At 56.2% G+C, this 25,406-nt stretch overlaps 2 protein-coding genes across 2 annotated transcripts in view; one reads left to right on the top strand and one right to left on the bottom strand.

The window, feature by feature from the left end:
* The window catches only part of GLIS1 (GLIS family zinc finger 1), a 235,612-nt gene extending 222,646 nt beyond the window's left edge, over positions 1 to 12,966 (top strand). The window contains exons 7-10 of the mRNA XM_050802872.1: positions 4,415 to 4,571; positions 9,165 to 9,343; positions 9,897 to 10,064; positions 12,454 to 12,966. Coding sequence (XP_050658829.1) covers positions 4,415 to 4,571; positions 9,165 to 9,343; positions 9,897 to 10,064; positions 12,454 to 12,611 — 662 coding nt within the window. The 3' untranslated portion in view covers positions 12,612 to 12,966. The remainder of the gene's footprint in view (positions 1 to 4,414; positions 4,572 to 9,164; positions 9,344 to 9,896; positions 10,065 to 12,453) is intronic.
* MRPL37 (mitochondrial ribosomal protein L37) overlaps positions 1 to 25,406 on the bottom strand; it is a 911,410-nt gene that overhangs the window by 705,137 nt on the left and 180,867 nt on the right. The gene's annotated exons all lie outside the window — the stretch shown is intronic.

Genomic DNA, 25,406 nt, shown 5'->3' with positions numbered 1-25,406 from the left:
GAGGACCCCTCTGCGTGGCTGCTTCTCACAGGGTCAGAATTGCTAAAATGACAGGGCTGGAAGGGACCGGGGCGCTGATCCAACCCAGGGACGAAGGTATCTCAAGTGCCAGCTCCTAATAAACGGTCATGACAGTGACCACTTGGAGCTCCGTGTTGAGAAGGCCTCGGAAGCTGCTTCCCGATTCAGCCAGAAAGAAAGCTGCCGCAGAGGAGCAGTGCTGCCCCCAGTGCAAAGGTCTTGTGCCTACCCCATCAGTTTCACCTTGGGAAGACTCAGGCCTGGGCAGGAGAAGGAGTCACCTAAAGTCATCCAGAGAAGTCAGCAGCCAGTCCAGGCTGCAAGCTTGTTCTCCCAGATGCCAGCCTCAGGCTTGTCCCAGCGAGAAGGGACAGGGCCAGCAGTTGCCATCTCTCGAGCACCTGCTTGGGCCTCTGACTTCACAAATACCCTCTCATTCAATCCCCAACTACGCTGTGCAGTAGGATGTGAACCCACGATACTGAGGAGAAACAGGGTCAACTGAGGCCCCATCATCACAGGTTGGAGGAGCCACTCCTGCTGAAGCTGCTGCCCTTGCTCTGTGACATTAAGTGGTGTCTTCCTGCTTTGAGCCTCAGTTTCGCTCCCAGGCACTGAGGGATCTCATTTGCTATGAGAACAAATGTGATCATGGATGCGGTCACTTATATAAACCCTATGTGACTGAGCGTCTTACTATTATTGTAGTTCATGGTGAGCAAGAAGAATGACTATATACTCATCCATCTTACAATCATGCACAGCCAGCACATATTGACTGTGCCAGGCGCTGCTCCAGGGACTGTGCGTGGACATCACTGCCATCGTCCTCACATCGGCCTCAGAAGGCACACGCAAGCCACAGCCAGCAGGGGCAGAGGCAGGATTGGAACCCAGACCATCTGTGCAGGCTGTTCTCTTAACCAGAGCCCGCACCTCCCTGCTGCTAGTGCTACTTCTCTTCTATACTGAGCACCCGTCCTCGAGCTGCTTCCAATGCAGCGGGGAGGGCAGAACCAGCCAGGTGAGGCCCAGGGTCCTAGATGCCCCAGGATCTGGCCTGCTGGGTTCTTCTGCAGGCCGCAGGGCAGATGGCTGAGAGGGGAACAGATGTTAGGGCCAGAGGTTACGCGCTCATGGCTGATGATTGATGACACAGCTTTACAGCCTGAAGTGGTGCGTTTTGGGGAGAGCCCATCAGGCCCCGTGGCATCCCCACTTCCGCTGCCCCTCGCAATCCCGTGGTTCCTTCATTCCCATCTGCTGTTCACTGACATGGTCGGCATCTCTAGTTCACACACTCGGTCACCCACCCTGTGTCCGTCCTTGGTGTGGAGACTGGACAGGCAGGGACCTGGCCCTGGGGCAGGGGCAAGGGCAAGGGCAGGGGACTAAGGGAGGATTCACAGAGTCCAGAACAGAGGGGAGAGGGTGAGGGATGGGCTGCAGAGGGAGACACCAAATTTCCATTGTCCAATTGCAGGACGCTCCCTCCAGTAGGGACCAGCTCTATCCTGCGCGGGAGACCCCCCGCCCAACCCCTGGGAGCTTATCTGCCAGGCCCATCCTGAGCAGATCCACGGTAATGTGATGGGCAGTGAGGACTTGAGAAGCACGAGGTCAGCATGGCTGAGGGAGAAGGTGCAGGATTGATCAGGATTCTAAGCCTTCCCAGCTGTCAGGCCCCCAAATTGGTTCAAGATGGCAGGCGAAGAGGTGCTAAGGAGAGTGGTGAGTGGCTCAAACCGTGGGCAGCTCCTCACCAGGCTCCCTCCACAGACACCGCTTGAGGCGCCTTCCCCCAGCTGGGGAGGGAGGCAGTGGCTGGACAGACAGGTGGTGCTACGCCTGGGAGCAGAGTCCCAGAGGCAGGGAGCGGTAAGGACGGCAGCCCAGAGCCCCCGGGTCTCACAGCAGCCAGCAGTGACGCCTGTCCCAGAGCCGAGGCCTCAATCGGGTATCCAGCCCATCACCTGAGCTGGAGCCACTCCTAGCCAGGGCCTCAAGTGGACTTTCTCTCCCCGCTGCTTGGAAGATGGGCCTGATGAGCCGCCTACTCTGTGACTTTGGACCAGTTGTTCAACTTGTTAATATTTAGTTTCCTCATCTTAAAATGGAATATATTATCTTCCCCACTGACATTTGTCAAGCTGGTTAAACTAGATAATGTGGACAGTTTGGCACATAGTATGTTTTTAATTAATGGTAATTATTTTGATAGTAGAATCTCACATGATGTAACGTAACGTAGGGTGCTTGCAGCTCTAACTCCAGGCCGGGAGTTGCAAACTGTTTGGCCTCATAGGCACAGGGGCACTTTTTGCTTGTTGTTGTTGTTTTGTTGTTTTGTTCTGAGACGGAGTTGCCCAGGCTGGAGTGCAGTGGCACCATCTCGGCTCACCACAACCTCCGCCTTTTGGGTTTAAGCCATTCTTCTGCCTCAGCCTCCCAGGTAGCTGGGACTACAGGTGCACGATACCACGCCCAGCTATTTTTTGTATTTTTAGTAGAGACAGGGTTTCGCCATGTTGGCCAGGCTGGTCTCGAATTCCCGGTCTTAAGTGATCCTCCCACCTCGGCCTCCCAAAGCGCTGGGATTACAGGCTTGTTTTGTTTGTTTGTTTTTAAGGGTTTCCATGTGAAGGTCTGTCTGGGACGTGTGCTCTCCCCTTTGCCACAGGCCCTGCTGCTCCCCTCATTAATCTGTGCAGTTTCATTTATTTTGCTCCCTGCCATGCTGTCTGAGGCACTGAGCTTGCTGTCCCTGCCACAGCCCTGCTCCATTCCCTGCAGCAGCCTCCTGAATTGCAGGTCTGGGCCAAAGGGGTGAGCCTGGGATGAGCTAGCCTTGGAACCCCAACCAAATGAGAAGGTAAAAATTTCCCTTACCCCATCCATGAAAGGAGACTGGTGTATTCTCAGATTGGTCCTTATGGTGTAATAAGAGCACTGGTCTGGATCCATGGTAACCAGAGTGCTATTCAGCATGTTAACAGCTGCCCTGGTGCACACTGGCCAACACCACATCAGTGCAGCCCCGGGCTAGCCCCCAGGTCACACAGAGTCAGTGCAGCCCCGGGCCAGCCCCCAGGTCACACAGAGTCCATGAGTGCAGCCCCGGGCCAGTCCCCAGGTCACACAGAGTCCTCCCAGGGCATCTGCTGGATGCATGGACTGCAAAGAAAATGATGTCAATTGCTGTTAAAATAAACATGGCCAGATTGAAGACGGGATGCAAAACTGGCCACTCCCTAGAGAGATGAGCCCCGGAGAAGCCACAGCAAGGCTCAAGAAGGCCTGGGCTCCATTCTGGGTGTGGTGGCCTGGAATGCAGGCCTTTCATTCATCTTTTTTTTTTTTTAAAGATAAAATAGGGAACATCAAAAACTTACAACTCTTGCTGTGTCTTTCCTAGGCTCCAGTCCCAGAGTAGGAGTTTATTTCCTACTCCGATTAGGGTTTCTTGGTGAAGGCATTTGGGGAGTGCTGGGTTCACCAACTCCAAACCCTCAGTTGGGCCCCTGGAGCAACATCTGACTGTGACCTAGTGTCCCCCATTGATTTATTAGCCTCCCTGTCTTAACAAGGGGAGGACTCTAGGGGGTAAAAGGTGATAAAAAGTGGCATCACCCTGCAGGTGTCTTCTGAAGGTTTAGAATCTGAGACTAGAATGTGGCTGACTCCTCTCCTCAGTTGGGACCCTTGTTCAGTACACAGCCCATACAACCATCCATGGCAGCCCTTCTCAGAGGTCTCCCAAGCCAGGTGCCACCCAGCTAGTGCAGTCATCTCTCTTTGGAAGCCTTTACAGTGGATACCCCGGCTCTGCTTGCATATCTCTGGGGGAGGTAGTTATTCTGTGCAAGGGCAGCCCATTGCCCTGCAGCAGCACTGCCTGTTAGAAGGCACTGCGGTGCCCTGGGCTGCTGTCTGCTCTCAAGCTTCTCTCCATTCCTGGGTCTCTGCTTCTGGGACTACATGGAACAAGCCCCTTCTTTCCCAGAACAGCACCACAGAGATTTGAGGCAGCCTGCCCTATATATGCGCCCATCTGAAAACAGACACATGCGCGCGCGCGCGCGCGCACACACACACACACACACACACCCTGAGCACCCCGTGCCTCTGACAGCCCCTTGCCAGTCCACCTCTGCTGTCAGGGTGAACCCCAGCCCTGGACACAGGCCTTTAGCCAGGGTCTGCAGGGCTGAACTGAGTGGAGTGGGGCCAGTACCTCCCTTACTGGGGCTCCTAAACTTCCAGTGATAACAACGTTGCTCATTTTCCCTCTTGTCTTTCTTTCTCTATCATCAGGCACACACAGCTCCTGGGCCATCACAGCCATCTCTAGGGAGTGGCCAGAGGCCAGTGAGCCTTGTTTTATTCCCTGCAGGTGTGTATCCTGGCTCCATCACCCCCCATAATGGACTTGCATCAGGCCTCCTGCCCCCAGCGCACGATGTACCTTCTAGGCACCACCCGCTGGATGCCACCACCAGTTCCCACCACCATCTGTCCCCTCTGCCCATGGCTGAGGGCACCCGGGATGGGTATGTACACCAGGCCAGTCCTCTTGGGGCAGCAAGGGGGGCTCTGGGGGGGAGGCAGGGAGGGCAAGTGTCCCGCACTATCTATCTGCTTGTTACTGATAATGAAAATAGCCAACCTTCAGGGAACACTGACTGCGGACTGCATTCCACACACTTTCTGTGCATGATTCCATTGGTGCCTGCGGTAACCCTGAGTAGACAGTATTGGCTTCTGAATGCCTCATTCCATGCAGTCCCTCCTCCCCACTGGAGGACCCTGGGAAAGCGCTGTGGCCCCTCCCAGCGACCCCTGCCTTCTGGGCTGCCACACCCAGAATGGAACCCAGGCCTCCTCCGGGCCTCACTCTGGCGTCTCCTTGGCTCATCTGTGCATTTGGGAGCAGACTGCCCACGGCGTGCACTCCACAGATGCTGGTCTGGGCCCCACACCCATCTCCAGCCACTGCAGCTGTGACGCTGCCCGGCCTGCGGGGGCTGTCCGGGAGCCTTTACTTCTGGATCACTGCGGAGAGAGGCAGCCTCTTCCTGCACCCAATGTGGTTCTCATTGTGGCCACTTAATTGACTGGAAATGCTGAATGTGTTAATTGCTGGACCATGATCTGCCAAAATCTGTTTTTCTTGCAGATGAGCAGAGGGGACGCCTCACAGCCCCGCCCTCCTGCCCTCCCTGCTGTTTTTTGCTGATCACCTTGTCCCTGCAGGCCTGGCCCCAGCACCTTCCTCCTTCCTTGCCCTTCCTCCTCCTGGCTACAGCCTTGGCCTTGGCCTGCCTGCGCCTGGGGCCAGCCTGGCTTCGTGGCCACATTTGTGGCCCACTGCTTCTATTATTACTGGGCTCCTTCTGCCATTCATTCACCCATTCATTCGGTGTTCAATTATGGAGCCCCTGTGGGCAGGCCCTGGGCCCAGTGCTGGGGCTGCGGATGACTCTGGCCCTGGAGATGCTTACTGTGAGAGGGAGACCGACCACACAGGGGGCCAGTGGTGTGCGGCAAGGAAGCAGAAGGGCTGTGGAGCCCAGAGGAGAGCCCAGTGGGGTGTGGCTGCCGGGAGGATATTAGGGAAGGCTTCCTGGAGGAGGTGAGGCTAAGCCAGACCTCCAAGGTGAGGCTGGAGTTGGATGAGTGGAGAGGCTGGGAGGAAGGAGTAGCAAGAATGAAGGTAGGCATGGTGAGAACTTGGGGTGTTCTGGGAAACATGAATCATCATGTGGGGTGACGAACTTGGGAGAGATGTCACCAGGTCCAGATCCCAAGGCCTGAGATGAGACTCAACCTGAAGAGTGTTGAGCGGTGATGTGCTCAGGTTTAGGGATGAGGACGCAGGGCAGCATTGCAGGGGTGGGGTGGACTGTGGGGTGCTGGATGGATGGGATCCCGAGCCAGGGCCTGGTTCAGGCTGGGGAGGGGGAGGCCGGAAGGCAGTGGAAGGCAATGGTGGCACAGAGGCAGCGGGAGTGGGAAACCCGAACTGGGAAGGGAGAGGAGGGGGCCTCAGGGATGAGCTGAGGGTACAGAGGGGCTGCTGACAGGCAGGGGAAGATTGCGGCTGTGAGTGTGAGCAGAGAGCCATGAAGAGGCAGCCTGAAGGGGCTGCACAGGGGGACCCAGAAAACCAGGCCCTCCTCGAGCTTCAGCTGCGGCTTCTGTGAAAGGCATTAGAAGGCACTCCCTGAGGAAGGTGGTGAGGGCCGTACACACGCCTGACACTGTGTACCTCACCTGGCACAGGCTCCACTACGATGGTCCCCGCCCCCCCATACCCGCTCAGGCCACCTGCTCACCCACCAACCAACTGAAAAACATCTCCAACCAAAGGAAAATAAACCACGAAGGCCGCTCGCTGCTCGGGCCCGTGCACTCTGCTCCGCCTCATTCATCACCTGCCTGCCGCCTGCGCAAGTGCCCGTCAAGAATTCTGCAGCGAGAAGCAGAGTGATGACAAGACGGGACCCCCGCCTGCCCACCCCTGCCTGCGGGTAGGAGCCTCGGGTCCAGCTGCAGGAGAGAAGCATCCTCGTGCCTGACACCAGGCCCAGGCCCAGCGTGAATGGGTTTCTTTTTTCATCCCCTGAGAAGAGAGTGGGGAAAGGGCCTTCAGCCTCCACTTCCTGCCAAAGTCAACAAGGAACGGCCACTCGTGGCTCCCCAGTGGTTTGCTGGGACGTTTAAATAGCTTGACAGAATTATCTGATTCACTCGAAAATATGCTAAGAGGGCCTGACTTCATGACCAAATTTATTTACCCTGGCTCAGAGAAGACGCCGAATAGGGTATTTTTTTTTTTCCCAGCCTTGTGCGAGGTATGAAGCCCTCGGTCTGCCAGGCCAGTGAGGTTTTATATTAATTTTTATAGGTTCCAGTTGAAGCAAAAATATTTGATTTAGGAATCATTTGCATGACTCAGAGGAGGAGCTCCAAAAGATGTTTTTTGCCTTTTAAAGAGCTCAGGTAGAGCAGCACAGCCTCAGGCGTCACGTCTGCTGTGGACAGAGTTGTGTTCTGTTCAATTTCACTGGCTGTGAAGGTGGCAAACGTGAATTTATGGTGGAGGGAGACAGGAAAAACAAACTTTTGAAAATGCATGTTTTTTCCCCTTCATATCTGGTTCATCTTAATCCTGCAATGCCGTTAATCTCTGGGGTTCGTAGTTGAGAAATTCAGAAACTCATTTATTAGTGTCATCGGTTGTTCGCTGTGTGCCAGGCCCAGCGCTGGGCACCGGGTGACCGAGAAGGACCAAGACCTGGCGCTCCCTACGGGGGCTCTAGGAAACCAGGGGAGGGCTGAGTTGTGGGTGCCCAGATGGGATGGAGATAAGGCAGCCACCACACAGCAAGCCTGCAGGAAGGAGGAACTACTCCCGGGCCAGGCCCTGGCCCAGCTTCAGCCAGGAGAACTGGTCATAAGAACACACAGCCTGTGCACAGCTGTCCACAGTTCCTAGTGCATAGAGGAGGACGCTGTCCCACCGGACCACCCCATAAGACAGGCCTAAAAATAATGGCGATAATGATAATTTATTCCTGGAGGTGTGATGAGGATTTGGCTCATGAACTTAAAACAGTGACAGGGATCCAACAGTGTGTTAGTGGCTGGGCCAGGGACCCAGCACCAAGGCCGTGCTTCGCCTGTCCTCAGAGAGCTCACAGTCACGGGGGCCCCACACATGTGGATGACGACAGCAGACTGGAGGGGCAGTTGAGGGGCTGCCAACGTTCGAGGGGCAGAGAGGAACTTGGCATGGCACAGATGCGGAGACACCAGCCTCTCTCCAAATCCACTTTCCCCATTTCCAGATAGCCCTGCTTCCTTCAGAGAGGCACTGATCTGTTAACACTTGGTGTCTCAGAGGGTGGGCAAGGGTCATGAGGTCACCTGGAGCTGTGACATTGAATTCGCTGTGTATTTTTATGTGGATGGTTCAGCAAGCCACAAATCCAGACAAGAAAATGGGGACTCTGAGCTCTCACTGTTTCCCTCTTTCTGCCATGCACATAAATGCTTTACAAGCTGTGAGCCTTCAGCCTTGTCCCCAGAGCCCCCAAGCCGTTGAACCCAAAGTCATTTTAGCCCCTGTGAACGGGGCCCAGGGACTTAGGAAGGTAGCGTGAGAAGGGAACCTGGCCTGCAGTCCAGGTAGCGGGCCCCCGAGCAGGGCTGGGCTCAGGGCACCTGTGCCGCTGTCAGCCTCTGCAGTCTTGTTTCAGAACATGAGCTTCCAGAGTGCACAGTCTAGAGCCTGCATCCCTCAGGCCCTGTATGAAGGCAACTGGTGAACCCCCCATCGCAGGAGGTGTGCAAGTGGAGGAGAGATGGCCAGGGTTGGAGACAGGAGACGGTTCCTTAGAGTACACTGTGCAGGAAAAAAAATGCCAACTTGGCCTTGGGACCGACTTGCTAGTTTTTCTTTCCTTCCTCTTCATAATGATGATGATGATTGATGGAGTGGCTAAGAATGTATCGGACATCACACTTTGTCTACATTGCTTTAATGTCACCCTCACTGTAACCCCTGAGGTCAGTGCTGTGTGGCTGGGAGTAACTTGGGCAAACCTCTCTGAGCCTTGGTTTTCTGGTCTGCAAAAAGGACACAAGAACACCTGTCTCCCGGGGCCTGGAGCAAGTCAGGGGCTCAGTGAATGCTGACTGTGAGTGCCATGGGCTGCTCCAGGGCTCCTCATCCAGGTGGCCAGAGTGGCATGCACGAGGCAGAGAGCCAGGCACCCAGCAGGTAATGAACGCTGCTTCCAGGCAACCAAGGCTCAGAGATATTAAGCAACTTGCCCAAAATAGTTGGCCAGTGAGAGCAATGAGGGGTGCGAACACAGTTCTCTAAGCTGGAAAGGTTGTGCCTCTTACCCAGATCTTTGCTGACTCTCCTAAATACCAGACTCCAAAGCTTACAGGATTGAAAAGTTTGGCTTGAACATGACCAAAAATAAAAGCTCCTCTTCTAACTATTGTAAGTCGGAGCAGGTCAGTGGTGAGTGGGCTCCCCGTTGCTGGAGGGGAGTAAGCCACAGCAGCCCTGCCTCTGGCCCCCACCCTCCACACCCCTGCCTGCTGACGGGCATCTCTGTTCTCTCCAGGTTGGGGCCCGGCCTCCTCTCACCCATAGTCAGCCCCCCGAAGGGGCTCGGGCCACCGCCGTTGCCCCCGTCCTCTCAGAGCCATTCTCCTGGGGGCCAGCCCTTCTCCACACTCCCCAGCAAGCCGTCCTACCCACCCTTCCAGAGCCCTCCACCCCCGCCTCTGCCCAGCCCACAAGGTAAGCTCTGGCCAGGGGCCCGCTCCGTATAACCCCCGATTCCCACTCAGAGACCCCAGAGCAACGAGGAGACAGCGGCCTAGTCGGGGAGGCAGGTTCTCGGAGAATGACTGACTGGGCACTGGGGGCTGAGAGAAGCTGGGAGACGGGACATAAGAGGCCCAGCTGGGGGCATGGCCTGGAGAAAACTGGTTCTGAGAGTGAGGAAGAGCGTGTTCCGGGCAAGGCGGCAAAGGCCCGCTGCCCCGAGGAGAGGCCAGTGAGCGGGAGTGAGCGCGAGAGTGGAGGGAGTAGGCATCAGCCATGGGTGACTCAGAAGCAGCCACGTGAGACCATCTCAGCCACCCCTCGCCTGCCCTCCCCTCCCTGCAGGGCAGAGCTGAGAATGCCCCAGCCTCCTGCACCTTTACGCCCTGGGCCTCCTCTCTCTCTCTCACACCCACAATGCCTGGACAGGACAACACGGGAGGTGCAGCGTGCGGCAAGGATGTTCCCCTCCCTGCCCTGGGCACTTCTCCTTTGTGAACACGGCCCCTGCCACCCCCATCTGCAGGTTACCAGGGCAGTTTCCACTCCATCCAGAGTTGCTTCCCCTATGGTGACTGCTACCGGATGGCCGAACCAGCAGCCGGCGGGGACGGACTGGTCGGGGAGACCCATGGTTTCAACCCCCTGCGGCCCAATGGCTACCACAGCCTTAGCACGCCCTTGCCTGCCACAGGTGAGCCCTGCCTGCGTGGCTCCTGGTCCTGGGCACCTGCCAAGGCTCAGCCCTGTGCTGGGTGCTGCATACACACTGTCCTGCAGTCTTTGGATGCTTCTGTGGTGGGGCCATCCCCACTTTACAGAGGGGGAAGTAGAGGCTCAGAGAGGTCCCAGGACCCTGCAGAACTGTCTGTACCTGCCTGACTGGAAAGTGCATGCTCCTTCCACAGCTTTGCGAGCCTTATGTGTGTCTAATGCTGACAGGTTTCTGAAGAATCGGACTGGGAGCTCATGGTTTAATTACTGCTTCTCTTTATTTACTGAGCACCTACTGTGTGCCAGGCATAGCTGCAGACCCTGGGGATGTAGCAGGGAATGAACAAATCCTGGTCTCCCTTTGGCAGCAGAGGAGACTAGGTGGGGACAGAGCCTAGAGGTTGTGCTGTTCCTTCCCTGCATTGGTACCTGGTACTGCCCTGCAGGGCCCTGGGCCTCCCCAGCTCTGCCCCAGGCTTGGCTAGAGAAGCCCGGGGAGGGGGAGGGTGCCCACAGCCCAGGCGGAACCGGGCTCAGATCAGCGGGGCAGGCCTAGTCAGAGCAGGGGCATCAGAAGGGAGGGGCTAGACCCTCCCTGAATTCCTGGAGCTGAGACCCACCCTCAAAACAGCCTTGGGGCCCAGGTCTAACAGGTTTCCGGGGCTCCAACAAAGGGGAACCTGAGACCCCCCGCAAGAGGCATGTCAGCTTTTGGGGCAGCTTTGATTGCATAAGCGTGAGCGGGAGGGTGGAGGGACAGGCATATAGGGACAAGCGCTGAGGCCTCAGCTGGGTACATACCACCCTGTGGGTCCATGTCCACACACCTGCGCCCGTGCCAGGTGTCTGTGTGTGCCCGTGCTTGCAGGGCTGGCACAGGTGGCTCTGGGCAGCGTGCACTCCGTGAGTGTCAGGAGCTGGCAGGGCTGCACTCTTGTGTCCGCACACATGTGTTACCCCAGGTTTATGCAGATGTCCGTGCACCCCGTCTGTGTGCACATCATGTCACCCACCCCGGGTATAACTCATGGCCGTTGCCACAGACGCGTGCTTGTGTGCACGTGTGCACCTGTGTTTGAGGACCGTGCCCACAGGCCTGTGGGTAAACATATGCCGTGTCCATGCCAGTTAGACGTATGTGCATGTCCCCCTGCGTGACATGGGGCCCACATGGAAGATGGGTGCTCTGTGTCTGTGTATACCCGAATTGAGGTGCCCAGCACTGTGGGCTCTCCCCATCTTGTCCTCCCCACCCTGATCCAGCCCACATGGGATTTCTCAGCTGAGCAGCAAGGCTTAGAATGAAGAGCTCTGAATGGAGCGGGAGGCAGCTTCCACGCCCCGCCCCTACACCGGCCAGGGGAGGTTCTTTCAGCCTCCCCTCTCCCCAGTGTCCACTGCAGGCCTGCTTAGTGGCCTTCTGCCCACACCTCCCTGGTCAAGCAAAAATCACACACAGAGCACAGAGCATTCAATTCAGACTGACAAGCTTCAGGGGCTGCAGGCCTCAGAACAGTTCAGCCCAACCCCACTGCATAGACTGAGGCTCACCTGTCTTAGGCCACACAAACGCGTGACAGCAGCTCATTGGCAGGCCTTTAGGGCAGGGGCTGGAGAAGATGCCCCCTCCCGCCCCTCCCAAGTCAAGAGCCTCTGAGTGGTGGCCTCACCCTGGAGACAGCATGTCCAGTGGAAGAGCCAGGTATCTCTGGAGCCAGACGGACCTGGATTCAATCCCAGCTCCCCTCCTTACTCACACTGACCTTAGGCAAGCATCCTGGCCTCTGTGCCTGCCTTCTCAGCTATAGAACAGGGAGGATAGTGCATCCACCGCATGGGAGCGTTGTAGAGCCGAAGCGAAGTAAGCTGAAATGAGTACTTACTAAGTGCCCAGTAAATGCTGGTGCCCTTCTTTGGGTTTCTTGAGTCTGGTTCGGGGATGCAGCTGAAAGGGTGGGGCTGAGCCGGTCCTTCTACCAGGAGGGGACCAGCCCCTGAGGGCAAGGGCTGAGCTGCTCCTACCCTACCCCTCTCCTTCCCCCACATTCTGCCCCACAGCCCAGCCCTGGTGATGGACCTGTGCCTGTCCCCTCAGCTGCCTGTCTCCCCAGGGTGTCAGCCCCGTGCCTGTCTCCCCAGCTGCCCTGGGCCCCCTGGGTATGCTAGGCCCAGGGTGCCTCCCAAGCCCTCACCCCACCCCAGCCACCAGCTCCCCGATTTGGAAAAGTTGGGGGCTCCAACCAGGCCCCACCGACGGGACACTGTGAGCGGGGACCCTGGGCAGGCGGGGTGGGGCCTGGGAACTGGGAAGCATGAGCAGGCACGGCCCCTGCTGCCTCCAGCACTGACCCTTTCCCACCCACTCACAGGATATGAGGCCCTGGCTGAGGCCTCATGCCCCACAGCGCTGCCACAGCAGCCATCTGAACCTGTGGTGTCCAGCGGCCCCGAGGACTGTGGCTTCTTCCCCAATGGAGCCTTTGACCACTGCCTGGGCCACATCCCCTCCATCTACACAGACACCTGAAGGAGCCCCCACATGCGCCTGCCCATCCAGCACTGCAGATGCCACCTTGCCACCTGCTGCCGCTCCCACCCTCCGTGCCAGCGGGAGTACCAGGCCAAGACCCAGGGAAGCCAGTGCTGCCACACCACCCAGCGCTGCCAGGGAGCCACCATCCGAGCCCGCGCTGGGCACACAGAGGTGCCCGCCAGGATCCGTGGCCCTGTAACATTCCCTCAATTGCGTCTTCCCGTTCCTCCCCACAGTGGTTTTGAAATCACAGACCTCGTGTATATAAAATATGCAGAACTTGTTTTCCATTCCCCTGCCAGTTTTATATTTTTGGTTTTACAAGAAAAACATTAAAAACTGGAAAGGAGATGTGAGGGCCTGATTCTGCGTTGTGATTCAGCCCAGAGGCTGGGACCAGGAGAGCCTTAGAGGAGGGTGACAGAGCCGGGTGTTCAGGGCTAGGGAGGCCACATGGAAACCAGCTCAGGCCCTGGGTTCTGACCACAGGGATGGGAACCAGTGGCACGTGGCCCCCCCACCATGCGCTATGGTCCTTACAGACACCAGCGTTAGTCCCAGGACTGTGCAGTGAGGTAGGCCTATCCCCATGGACAGGTGGGCAAACTGAGGCTGGGAGGGTGCGGCAACGGGCTTCAGATCCCGGGCCCCACAGTCAGACCACAGTTGGGACCCAGCTCCATCTGACCTGGGCCCCTGCCTGCTACAGCGACTCCTCTGCAGGTGGGAGAACGAGCTTCAAATCTAGTGTCTGGGCTTCTGCAAACAGAGAAAACCCTGGGAGGGCCGGGCAAGGCTGCTGGAGGTAGAGCCCAAACAGCCTCACAAAGCCAGAGGCAAAGGCCAGTCCCTGCAGATAGGCCGGGTGCCAAGAGCAGCCTTTGTCTCAGGAGCCTTGTGCCCACCCTGGAGGACCGAGCCTCGTGTGGGTCTGTCCCCATCCCCCGTCTGTCTCCCTCCAGCATCCAGCATGAGGAACAGGCCCATGCTCCAGGCCTGGGCAGGTGACCTGGATGGTGGCCAGCATCTCACCATGTCACCCTGATCACCTGCTACAAAGATCCAGGGAAGTTCCTGCCTCATCCCCTCTGGAGTGGAACCATGCAAGGACGGTCACGTTTACCACCCTCCCCGTGCTCCCAGAAACAGCCTAGGGAGAGGTCTTCTTGTCCCCTCTGTAGGTGAGGAGGGGCAGCCAGCATTCACACCCTCACCAAAGGGCCGCCTCTTTGTACCACACGCTGACTTAGGCAGGCAAAGCCAGATGAAAGGCCCAGTAACCCCCTTCTGTAAAGAAGGGTCTCTTATAGAAGACCCTCGGTCTCCCCTTTATAGAGAAGGAGACCGAGGGTCAGAGTGAACACCTAGCCACATGGCGACAGAGCCGTGATGCGTGCCTGGTCCTCCCTCTCATCCGCGATGCCACTGACGCAGTGGTGCCATGCTGGCCTGCAGGGCTTCCCAGGGATCTGCTCTCCGCCTCCTCCCAGGAGCCTGCTGATGAGGTGCTTGCACCCATGTCCTACCTGCCCCTCCAGACGTGCACTCTGCCTGCTCTGTGTCCAGGGCCAACCCATGGGGGCTGCATTTGGGGCTGCTCCCCTCTGGCTCCGGGCTGGCTCCAGCCAGTGAGGAGCCCAGCATGGGAGGGAGATGGGAGGGAGGGTCCCTGGGTGGTTGTGTCTTCCACTGAAGGTCTCGGTCCAGTCCAGTGGCCCTCTCCACACAGCCCACTCCAGGCTGGGAGCGGCTCCCCTCCTCCCTCGCTCAGGCGTGGAGGGAGTGGGGAATCACTCGAGACACCCTGGCCCACACCGCAGCATGGTCCCCTCAGGAAACTCCTGACGACCCTGAGCTGAAAAGGACCATCTTCTCTGCCAAACCCTGCTACTTACTCCCATCCTACAGGCACGGAAACTGAGGGACGGTGCGCCCAGCGCAGTGACTCACGCCTGTAATCCCAGCATTTTGAGAGGCCAAGGCGGGTGGATCAGGTCAGGAGTTCAAGACCAGCCTGGCCAACATGGTGAAACCCTGTCTCTACTAGAAATACAAAAAATTAGCCGGGCGTGGTGTGGTGGCGGGTCCTGTAATCCCAGCTACTTGGGAGAGTCACTTGAACTCAGGAGGTAGAGGCTGCAGTGAGCTGAGATTGCGCGCCACTGCACTCCAGCCTGGGTGACAGAATGGGACTCTGTCTCAAAAAAAAAAAAAAGGAAAGAAGAAGGAAGGAAGGAAGGGAGGGAGGGAGGGAGGGAGCCGGGAGGGAGGGAGGGAGGGAGAGAGGGAGCCCGGGAGGGAGGGAGGGAGGGAGGGAGAGAGGGAGCCGGGAGGGAGGGAGCCGGGACGGAGGCAGGGAGGGAAAGAAACTGAGGGACAGTTTCTTTCTGTCCCTCACAGAAGAGGGAGGCTGTGATACAGCCTGTGAGTGGTAGAACTGGGTTCAAACCCAGGCATCGGGCTCCAGAGCCTCCAACTTCACCCTTCACACTGTCCTGCCCCTTGCAGAATCGGGCGACCTGCTCTCACCGCCTCTCAGCCTCTGCCTCCCAGAGTGGCCCAGTCCAAGCCCCCAGCAGGCAGGGACCCACCCACTGTCACACGGCACATCAGGCTGCTGCCTGCCACCCAGGGACCCCTCGCCCCCTCATCCCCTCCCCCACTGATTTTGTGGAACTAATTAGGCCAAGGCAAAACCCCTTGAACAGGGATGCGGAGGAATCAATACTGCATGTCACTGTGAGCGCTTAATCCACTCCAGATAAGCAGTGTGAAGCTCCGCCATGAGGACTTATTTCTGTTAATAATGAAAGGGGCTGAGCCGCAAGCGGGGAACACACAGGGAGCTGGCAGTTGGATCCCATTTAATTTCAGAGAGCAGAGAGAGGGAGAAAAGGAGACAAAGGCAGAGAAACAAAGAGGCCTAGACGGAGGAGAGACGAGTAGGCCAGAGGGGAAGGCACAGAGGGGCTCGGGGCGGGGGGGTGGGTCCCGCCACTGCGGTGATGGTGACGGGGATCTGGAAATGCCATTCCTCACTCTTCTGCCTGGGACTCTGCTGAGCCCCCACTCCTCCTGGCACACTCAGGACGCCCTGCCCTGATGCCCCGACGCCGGCAGGGTCTCCCTCCTAATCGAAAGCGAACGCTGCACCACAGTTCCCAGTCAGGACCCCCGGGGGCTGGACCTGAGCTCCCTCCCCAGTGCTGTCTTCAGCCCTTATTTTAAAAACACCCAGACCAAAGCCCCTCCCAAGCCCTGACCTGCAGCCCGAAGCGCATGGGAGCCTGGCTACTGCCACTGCAGGGCACGGCGATTACCCCCAGACCTACCATTGGCAAGGAGGTATGACTGTCACTGTCACACTGGGAGGGCTAGTGGGGTTAGGTGGAGGGGCTGAGATTTCTCACAGGGCCTAGAGAGCCCCTAGGGGGCCACGAGCCCAGGACGCCCCAGGATCTATAGAGCCAAGGGGCTGTCTGCTGAGGGGCCCCAGAGTCCAACCCAGAGCCTAGGGGCAGGGCCCAGGACGGACAGGAGACCATGGCCTCCTTCCAGCCCTGCCACTCCAGGCCATCCCTGCAGTCCTGGCCTCTGTCAAGTTCAAGCTAGATTGGCCGAGCACCCCCACCCCGAAGCCTTCATCTCTCTGTGTCCATCAGGGATCAGGGCCCTCTCTCTCCCTGTCCCTCCCCTCCCTCTCTGTCCCTCCCCATTCCTCTCTCTCTCTCTGTCCCTCCTCCTCCTCTCTGTCCCTTCCCCCCCTCCTCTCTCTTTGTCTCTTCCCCCCTCCTCTCTTTCTGCCCCTTCCCGCTCCTTTCTCCCTATCGCTCCCCTTCTCCTCTCTATCTGCCCCCTCCCCTCTCCTCTCTCTCCCTGTCCCTCTCCCTTCTCCTTTCTCCCTACCCATCCCCACTCTCCTCTCTCTGTCCCTCCCCCTCTCCTCTCTCCCTGCCCATCCCCTCTCTCCCTGCCTCTCCCCTCTCTCCTCTCTCTGTCCCTCCCCCTCCTCTCTATCTGCCCCTCTCCCCTTCCTCTCTCCCTGCCCCCTCCCCTCTCCTCTCTCCCTCCCCCTCCCTGCTCTCCTCTCTCTGTCCCTCCCCCTTCCTCTCTATCTGCCTGTCTCCCCTCTCCTCTCTCCCTGCTCCTCCCCTCTCCTCTCTCCCTGCTCCTCCCCGCTCCTCTCTCTGTCCCTCCCCACCTTCTCTATCTGCCCCTCTCCCCTCTCCTATCTGCCCCTCCCCTCTCTTCTCTCCCTCTCCCTCCCTCCTTTCCTCTATCCCTGTCCCTCCCCCTTTTTCTCTCTCCCCGTCCCCCTCATCCCTCTCTTCCTGTCCCTCTCCCCCTCCTCTTTCCCTATCCCTCCCCTGCCTCCTTGTCCCTCCCTTCTCCTCTCTCCCCTGTCCTTCTCCCTATCTCCACTGTCCCACTCTCCTCTGTCCCCCTCTGTCCTCTCTGTCTTCCTTCTCTTGACCCCCAATCCCTACCCACTCCTCTCTGGCTCTTCACCTCCATCCCCCTCTAGGGTGGAGGAAGGCTCTGACCCTGCCGGGGTCTTGGGTCATGGGCATTAGGTCCCCTTCTGCCCTGTGTGCCCAGGCCAGGTCCCCTCCATGCTGGGCACTGGGATTCACCATCTCTGGTCCTGTCCACTAGGGACTCCCCCTGCTTCTGCTGGCCCTTGGGGACCACATGAGCTATCAGGGGATCCAGTCCATAAGGGCTGAGAGGGCCCACTGAGACCACCAGCCCCACCCCACTCACTGCACAGAAAGGAAGCCCGGCCCAAGAGACTGTTTCTGCCACCCCTCCAGCCTCTCTCCATGTCCCCTAATCCAGCTGACCAGGGGTGGTCAGGAGAATGACACAGCAGCTTTGGGCCTCCGGAGGCCTCTCTGCTGGGAGGGTACTGCGCTGCTGAGGACCCTGCTAGAACGTCCGTCCCAGGAGGGCAGGGTCTGAGCTGTCCTCTTCACTGCTGACTGCCCAGCGCCTGGAACAGCACCCGGCACACAGCCAGCACTCAGTACCCGTTTCTTAGTTTCTTATACCCATCAGCGGAGCTAGAGAGACAGCGAGGAAACAAGGACCCGGCCCCACAGCTCCTGGCCCGGAGCAGGGCCACAGCAAACACCCGTGAACGTGGTCGGAGGAGGACACGGGTGTGGAGGGCCATGTGACCTGTCTGAGTTTCAGAGTAGATGGCAGGCCAGCGGCAGGCAGCAGGGAGCCCTGGCCTCAGGGCCTCATTTGTGCTCTGTCCCCCATCCCTTCAGCCCACCTGAAAAGAATGCTGGGCTCCTAGTGGGCTTGTGCAGCCTACTGATGACATTGTACTGAGGAGAGAACTGAGGCTCACAGTGGTGACTTGCCCCCGGCTGGAGAGGAGGCAGAGCGGGATTCCAGGCAGGTCTGTGGCACCCGCCTGCATGCCCCCTGCCGGTCTGCAGCTCGAGACCAAGACTGGAGTCCTGGGGCGCCGCCCGAGGATTCTTGGCACACGGCTGTCTCACCCGCCCAGAGGGGGCCATTAGGCTTTTACAAGTCCTGATTTATATACTCGCCTAGGCCGGCAGCCCTGCCAGGGATTTATAGGTTTCTAAGTGGTCCTGTCTCTAGAGGAAATGCAAACCAATGTGAAGTGGGAAGGAGCTGCCAGCCCCTCCTGGGCCCGCGCTGCAGCGCCAACGCACGATTTAATCATGGGCCCCAGGCCTGGGTGCAACAGGATCCTGCAGAAGGGCCATGGGAGGCCAAGGAGGAGACAGACGCGCCTCCAGGCAGCCCCGTCCAGGCTGCGCCATCCACCAGGCTTGTCCGTGTCCTTTCCGCACAGGAGGGCAGGGAGCCCGGCTCTGGGGTTGGACTTGGGTCTGATTGCATTCGTTTTAGGGCAGAATAAAGAACCTGGCAGTCCCATGGTTTGGAGGGAGCTGAGGTGTGGAAACAGCAAGTAGAGATGCCGGCGCTGGAGGCTCGGCCACCAGGGTATTTTCTGAGAGAACAGCTCCGAGGCTGTTCTCTAGAGCACTTGTGTGGATGTTTGACATTTTCCAGAAATGAATTCAAGTAGTCCCGGTGTGGCCAGGCTGGGATTTCTCGCTTGCCTGGCAGCTGGGGCAGGCTCTGCTCCTCCAGGCTGGGGCCTCCTTGTGGGAGGGTCTGGGGCCTGAGTCCCTCTTTACTTCATGACTGTCTTGTCACAGCAGGGACCACATTGGTGCCCCTGTATCCCCAAAGCGCAGCAGAGGGTCTGGTGCACAGCTGGGATTTAACAGCTTCTCTGCATTAATTTACTGGTGACAAGAGTATGTGCAGAACAAGGGCCAGGACAGGGTGAGGCTGGTTAACCTCATACCCGACAGTGCAGGGGGCACAGGAGACTCAAGGACCCTGGCCCCAACCCCAGAGTGCGACAGGACACCCTGGAGAGAAGGAGGTGACTGTGCTCGGAGACCCTGGGATGACTTTGGGATGAAAAGGAGCCCCCCGTCCCTGGGGCGGTGCAAGCAAGGGTGGCCAAGAGACTGCAGCAGTCCTGTCACTGGGTCAAGGACCACACAACTCCTCAGGGCCACCTTCTCTACTCCTGAGGCAGGGAAGTGAGGGGTGGTTATTATCTACAGGAGGAGAAATCAAGTCCCCAAGGAGAGGCCCGGCCAGCCCTGCAGGGAGGCCCGAGCCCCCGCCTCGCCTGCCTGCTTAGCGGCACCCTCAGGAATCAGTCGTCTGAGGGCAGGCAAGTCATGGAAGAGGCAGGAACAGGAGCCCAGAGGACCTGTGGGTCCTTTGGAGTCACTTTGCCCTCAGAGACTGTTTACCCATCTGCACAATGGGCCCCGTAAAGCAGAGCCCCCCCACTACTGCTACACATTAGAATCACCCGGAGTCCCCAAGCTGCACACGTAGATCCCACCTCTGATCAACAGAGTCAGCCTCTCTGAGGACAGCCAGGCTGCTGCTTGTAGAGCTCCCCGGGGCTCCAGCACCCAGGAGGGGTGAGGACGCCGCTCACCATGGCCAGCACCGCAGCGCTTCACGCACATTAACTGTTAAACCAGACAGCCCTGTGGGGATGGTCCTACTTTCACCCCCATTCTATAGGGAGGCAAAGTAAATTGCCCCAGATCACACCGAGCCAGGTTTTGAACTCACGTCCTCCCAACTGCAAAGCCCATGCCCTTGGCCACCCTCTGAGCCCCAGAACTTTGCTGTCCCAAACTCCTGAGGTGAGGGGCACATGCCAAGTTGAGTTGAGACCCTGGGATTGGAAGTCAGCCTGTTTGCAACCTGCCTGTAGCACTGACTGAGGGAAAGTCGCTTCACACTCTGGGCCTCATTTCTCTGTCTGTGGAGAGGAAGCCATCCTCTCAGCCCTCCTGGTTTCTGGGGAATGAAAAGCACTGATGGACAGGAGATGGGTTTTGCAAACCATGAAAGGCCGTGTGCAGCTGAGCTGGTATTCTCACTGGAGCCTGCCACTTCATCCTCATCTGCGGTTTCCTCTGTGTCAGTCACACCACAGCCACTAGACAGGGAGCAACTTAGGGTGGGGCCCAGGGTGAGGAGGTGGGGCCCAGGGTGAGGTGCTGGGGCCTGAGCCCCCAGTAGAGAAGTGGGTGGGGGTCTCCAGCTAGGAAGGAAGGGGTGGGAGGTGGAGAGCAGTCCCGGGGAGCAGTCACTAAGCCCCACGCAGGGCAGACTGCCGGGAGCACAGGTTCCATGGGGCCCAGACACCGTCCCTTGCCAAGCAGGACACAGGCTGTGCTGCAGCCATCTCCACGGGGCCTGGGGTTTCCAGGGGGCTGTGTGCCCAGAGTGTCCAGAGTGCAGCCGGCACACACTGCTCTATTACTGATGGAGAAACTCAGGGTCAGGGAGCTGGTGGCTCTCAAAAGATGGCGAGGCCCAGGCTGGGCGAGGTGGCTCACACCTACAATCCTAGCACTTTGGGAGGCCGAGGCGGGTGGATTGCCTGAGCTCAGGAGTTCGAGACCAGCTTGGGCAACATCTCAAAACCCCATCTACTAAAAATACAAAAAACAATTAGCCAGGCATGGTGGCACACGCCTGTAGTCCTAGCTACTCAGAAGACTGAGGCATGAGAATTGCTTGAACCTGCGAGGTGGAGGTTGCAGTGAGTTGAGATAGAGCCACTGCACTCCAGCCTGGGCAACAGAACAAGACTCTGTCTTGAAAAAAAAAAAAAAGGGATGGTGTGGCCGAGAGTGTTGACAGCAGGGATTCCGGAGTTCCCAGATCTGAGTTCCAAAACCCACGCAGCCACATGCTCCGCCTGGGCTCTTGGGCAGGTCACCTCACTGAGTCTGGGGTTCTACTCTGTATGATGAGATGATGCCTCCTCCACTGGTGGGTGGATCAAACGGGGCTCCAGAGTGAGGGCCTGGTACATAGTAGGTGCTCAGGTGTGAGTATTTTCATTCGAGGACTGTCCATTTAGACGAGTGTCCTGAGCATGCTCCTCATGATTTGAAATCAAGTTCCATGGTACAAATGGGGAAACAGTCCCGGGGAGATGGCCTGATTTGCTGGGAACACATGGCCATTTGGTGGTGGGTCTGGTCTCAGGACACCCAGGGCAGTGCTCAAACCACCCCATGCTGTCTTGGGCAGAGGCCTCACTAGTCAGCACATCCCAGCTTGTCTACCCAGGGCCTTGTACCTTGATTCAAATTCTGGCTCTGGAGGCAGGGCATGGTGGCTCATGCCTGTAATCCCAGCACTTTGGAAGGCCAAGGCAGGTGGATGGCTTGAACCCAGGAGTTTGAGATGAGCTAGGCAACATGGTGAAACCCCATCTCTACCAAAAATCCAAAAATTAGCTGGATGTGGTGGCGCACGCCTATAGTCCCAGCTACTCGGGAGGCTGAGGTGGGAGGATCACATGAGCCGCAGTGAGTGAGCTGTGATTGTACCACTGCAATCCAGCCTGAGGGTGGAGACCCTGTCTTATCTATATATATATACACACACACACATATATACATATATATACACACATATATATACACACACACACATATATATATACACACACACACACGCATATATATATTCTGGCTGTGCAGCCTTAGATAAGTCACCTGCCCTCTCTGGGCTTCAGTGTCTTCAACTGAAAAATGGAAAACCATGATCACACATAAGGTTGTATTGAAGAGGACAGGGGAAACCAGGAGTGGCAGCATTTGGTGACCTTGGAGAGCCACAGGCAGAGGGGAGAGGGGAAGAAGTCTGCATCTGTCAATTCAGCAGTTGAGCCATTCGTCATACTCCACTGTGTTTTAAAAAGGGTCTGAGGCTGTTCTGGGTCTTCTTAGACCCATTCAGCAAGGTAGGCTCCTGCAAGTGTGTTTCAGGGCTCAGCACCCAGAAGTGCCCCCAGCATGACCTCCCTTCCCATAGCCTGAAATCTCTGTCTCTTTTCTTAATTTCTCTCTGTGCACTTAATGTGCTAATGAAATAGTTAATTCCACAGTGCCCTCTTGACAATTGGACATATGCCCAGCAATGGGCATTACTTTTAGCATCTCCCCGAGTAGGTTGATAATTAGGGAGGGAAAATCCTGCTGTTGCCAGAAACAGAGACAGAATGTGACCCTGCCAGCTGACGGGCCCAGGCTGCCTGAAGGCAAGGCCATCACTCCAAGGTCAAGAGTCCATGCTGCCTACCCTCATCCATTGGCCAAGAACCTCCTTTGGTCTCCCCAACTTCCAGGCCTTGTTCATGACAACAAGAATTGTTTTGAGCCCCTCTATGTGCCAACTACTTGACATACGTTAACTCATTCACTCTTTTTTTTTTTTTTTTTTTTTTTGAGATGGATTTTTTTTTTTTTGAGATGGAGTCTCGCTCTGTCACCCAGGCTGGAGTGCAGTGGCCGGATCTCGGCTCACTGCAAGCTCCGCCTCCCGGGTTCACGCCATTCTCCTGCCTCAGCCTCCCGAGTAGCTGGGACTATAGGCGCCCGCCATCACGCCCGGCTAATTTTTTTGGATTTTTAGTAGAGACGGGATTTCACTCTGTTAACCAGGATGGTCTCGATCTCCTGACCTCGTGATCCGCCTGCCTCGGCCTCCCAAAGTGCTGGGATTACAGGCGTGAGCCACCGCGCCCGGCCCATTCACTCTTTAAACAAGTGAGAAAGCGAGGGAATCTAGGCTGAGTGCCAGGCCAGGTCTGTGGGGTCCGAAGATTGCTCCCCCTCCTCCTGGAACAAGCTGCCTCTTCGAGTCCTGCTTCCTCCACCTTGACCCTCATCCTTTGGTTCAGTTCTGCAGCTACCAGCACCAGAGCATAGTGACTGCTCAACAGTCAGTAAGAGCCTTGGATAAGCTCACGGGGTCACGGACTCAGAGCCAGTAGCGATAGAGAGGAGTGGGGCCTTCCCAGGTCACTCACCAAGCAGGAGAGTGGCAGAGACTAGACTCACAAGTCTCCAAACTCCCAGTCAGAGCTCCAGGATCTCTGCAGCCCTGCCAAGCTGGCCCATCTTTCCAGGACCTTTTCCTTAGGACGCCTCATCTTCCAGTGACAGGCAGTTCCTCAAGACCAGGTCACCAAGTCTTCCTTCCACGCAGGTGAACACGCAGTACGTTACACAGCATGGATGCTGACATGTTGGCTGGGGATTCCCATATGGCTGCTGGGCCCCACCCTGGGAGAAGGCCCCAACTCCTGGGTCTCAAGACCCCAGGGTCTTTTAGGCATCAAGGCCCAGAGTTTCACCCAGTCCATCTCAGAAGGGCCTGTAGGGGAAATTGTTCAATCCCCATCTGACAGATAGGGAGATGGAGGCCTGGGGAAGGCCAGGGACTTGCCCACTGAGTGCAGAGCCCAGGCCAGGACACTTCTGTCATAATTCCTTTTCCTAAAGAGACCCAGCCCAGAGAAGCTGTCAACTCAGCTGGTTCTCATTTCCCTTTCGGGTCCCTCGGCTCCTGCTGATCAGTTAATCAAACTGACTCCAAGTCTCCTCTGAGCTGGGCACCAGAAAGTGAGATGACTCAGCCTGGCCCTAGCCCTGGATAGCCTCACAGCCAGGAGAGAAGACTGGCTCAACAACATCCCCCAGGAGACGCCCTGTTACATTGTGTGGACAAGCTGCTGTGCTCACATGCTCCCACCGACGAGGAACTCACTACCACCAGGCAGACCCCTTCATCTCTGTTCAGCTCTGGCTGAGAAAATCCTTCCCTCAATGTTCTGGACACATTATGCAGTGAAGTAAGGTAGTCCATGTGGTGTGCAATTTTCTAAAAATGCCTAGAAGAAAGTCTGGAAAGATGTTCTTCCAACAGTTAAGAGTGGTTTATCTTTGAGAGATGGGGTTGATCGTGATATTTATTCCTTCTTCATATTTATTCCTATTTTCTAAATTTGCTCTAGCATTTTTTAGCCTTAGTTTTCATATATATATATATATATATATATATATATATATATATATAAAAAATAATAGGGACTAAAATCTCTACCTTATTGGTAGACACCAGCACCCTTTCATGATCAGAAAAACATTCAACAAACTAAAAATAAAAGAGAACTTCCTTAACTTGATAAAGGCCACCTATGAAAAAGCCACAGCTAACATCAGATTTAATGGTGAGAGACTGAATGCGTTCCCCCTAAGATCAGGAACAAGACAAGGACGCCCACTCTTGACCCTTCTATTCAACATTGTACTGGGGGTTCTAGCCAGGGCAATTAGGCAACGGAATTAAACAAAAGATATCCAGATCAGAAAAGAAGTAGTAAAGCTAACTATTTGCAGATAACATGTTCTTGTATATAGAAAATCCTAAGGAATACACACACACACACACACACACACACACACACAAACATTTAGAGCTAACAAATGAGTTCAGCAAGGTTGCAGGATACAAGATCAATACACAAACGGTATACTTGTATACACTTGCAATGAGCATTGCAAAAATGAAATTAAGAAAACAAATCCACTTACAATAGCATTAAAAAGAATAAAATATTCAGTAACAAATTTAGTAAAAGTGCAAAACTTATATTCTGAAAACTAAAAACATACATATTTTTTGAGACGGAGTCTCACTCCGTCAACTAGGCTAGAGTGCAGTGGTGCAATCTCAGCTCACTGCAACCTCTGCCTCCTGGGTTCAAACAATTCTCCGGCCTCAGCCTCCTGAGTAACTGGGACTACAGGCACCTGCCACCACATCCGGCTAATTTTTATATTTTCAGTAAGACAGGGTTTTGCCATGTTGTCCAGGCTGGTCTCAAACTCCTGACCTCGAATGATCCACCCACCTCAGCCTCCCAACGTGCTGGAATTACAGGCATAAACCACCAGGCACCTGGCCTTAAAACTACAGAATATTGTTGAAAGAAATGAAAGAAGACCTAAGTAAACAAAATGACAGCCATGTTCATTGATCAGGAGACTTAGTATTATTAGGATAGCAATATTCCCCAGTTTGATCTACAGATTCAGCACAATCCCTCTCAAAATCCCAGATGGATTCTGTGCAGAAATTGACAATCTGATCATGACATTCATATGGAAACTCAAAGGACCCAGAATAGCCAAGACAGTCTTCAAAAAGAAGAACAAAGTTGGAGAACTCACACTTCCCAATTTCAAAACTTACTTTAAAGCTTATAGGCATAAAGAAAGACCTGTAGGAATAGAACTGAGAGTTCAAAAACAAACCTTCACATTTATGGTCAATTGATTTTTAATGAGTGCCAAGATAATTAAACGGAGAAAGAATAGTCTTTTCAACATATGG

Source organism: Macaca thibetana, chromosome 1 (genome assembly GCF_024542745.1).
Source record: "Macaca thibetana thibetana isolate TM-01 chromosome 1, ASM2454274v1, whole genome shotgun sequence".
NCBI classification, from domain to species: Eukaryota; Metazoa; Chordata; class Mammalia; order Primates; family Cercopithecidae; genus Macaca; species Macaca thibetana.
The sequence above is the reverse complement of the archived record's forward strand: the minus strand, read 5'-3'. Positions and strand labels throughout refer to the sequence as shown.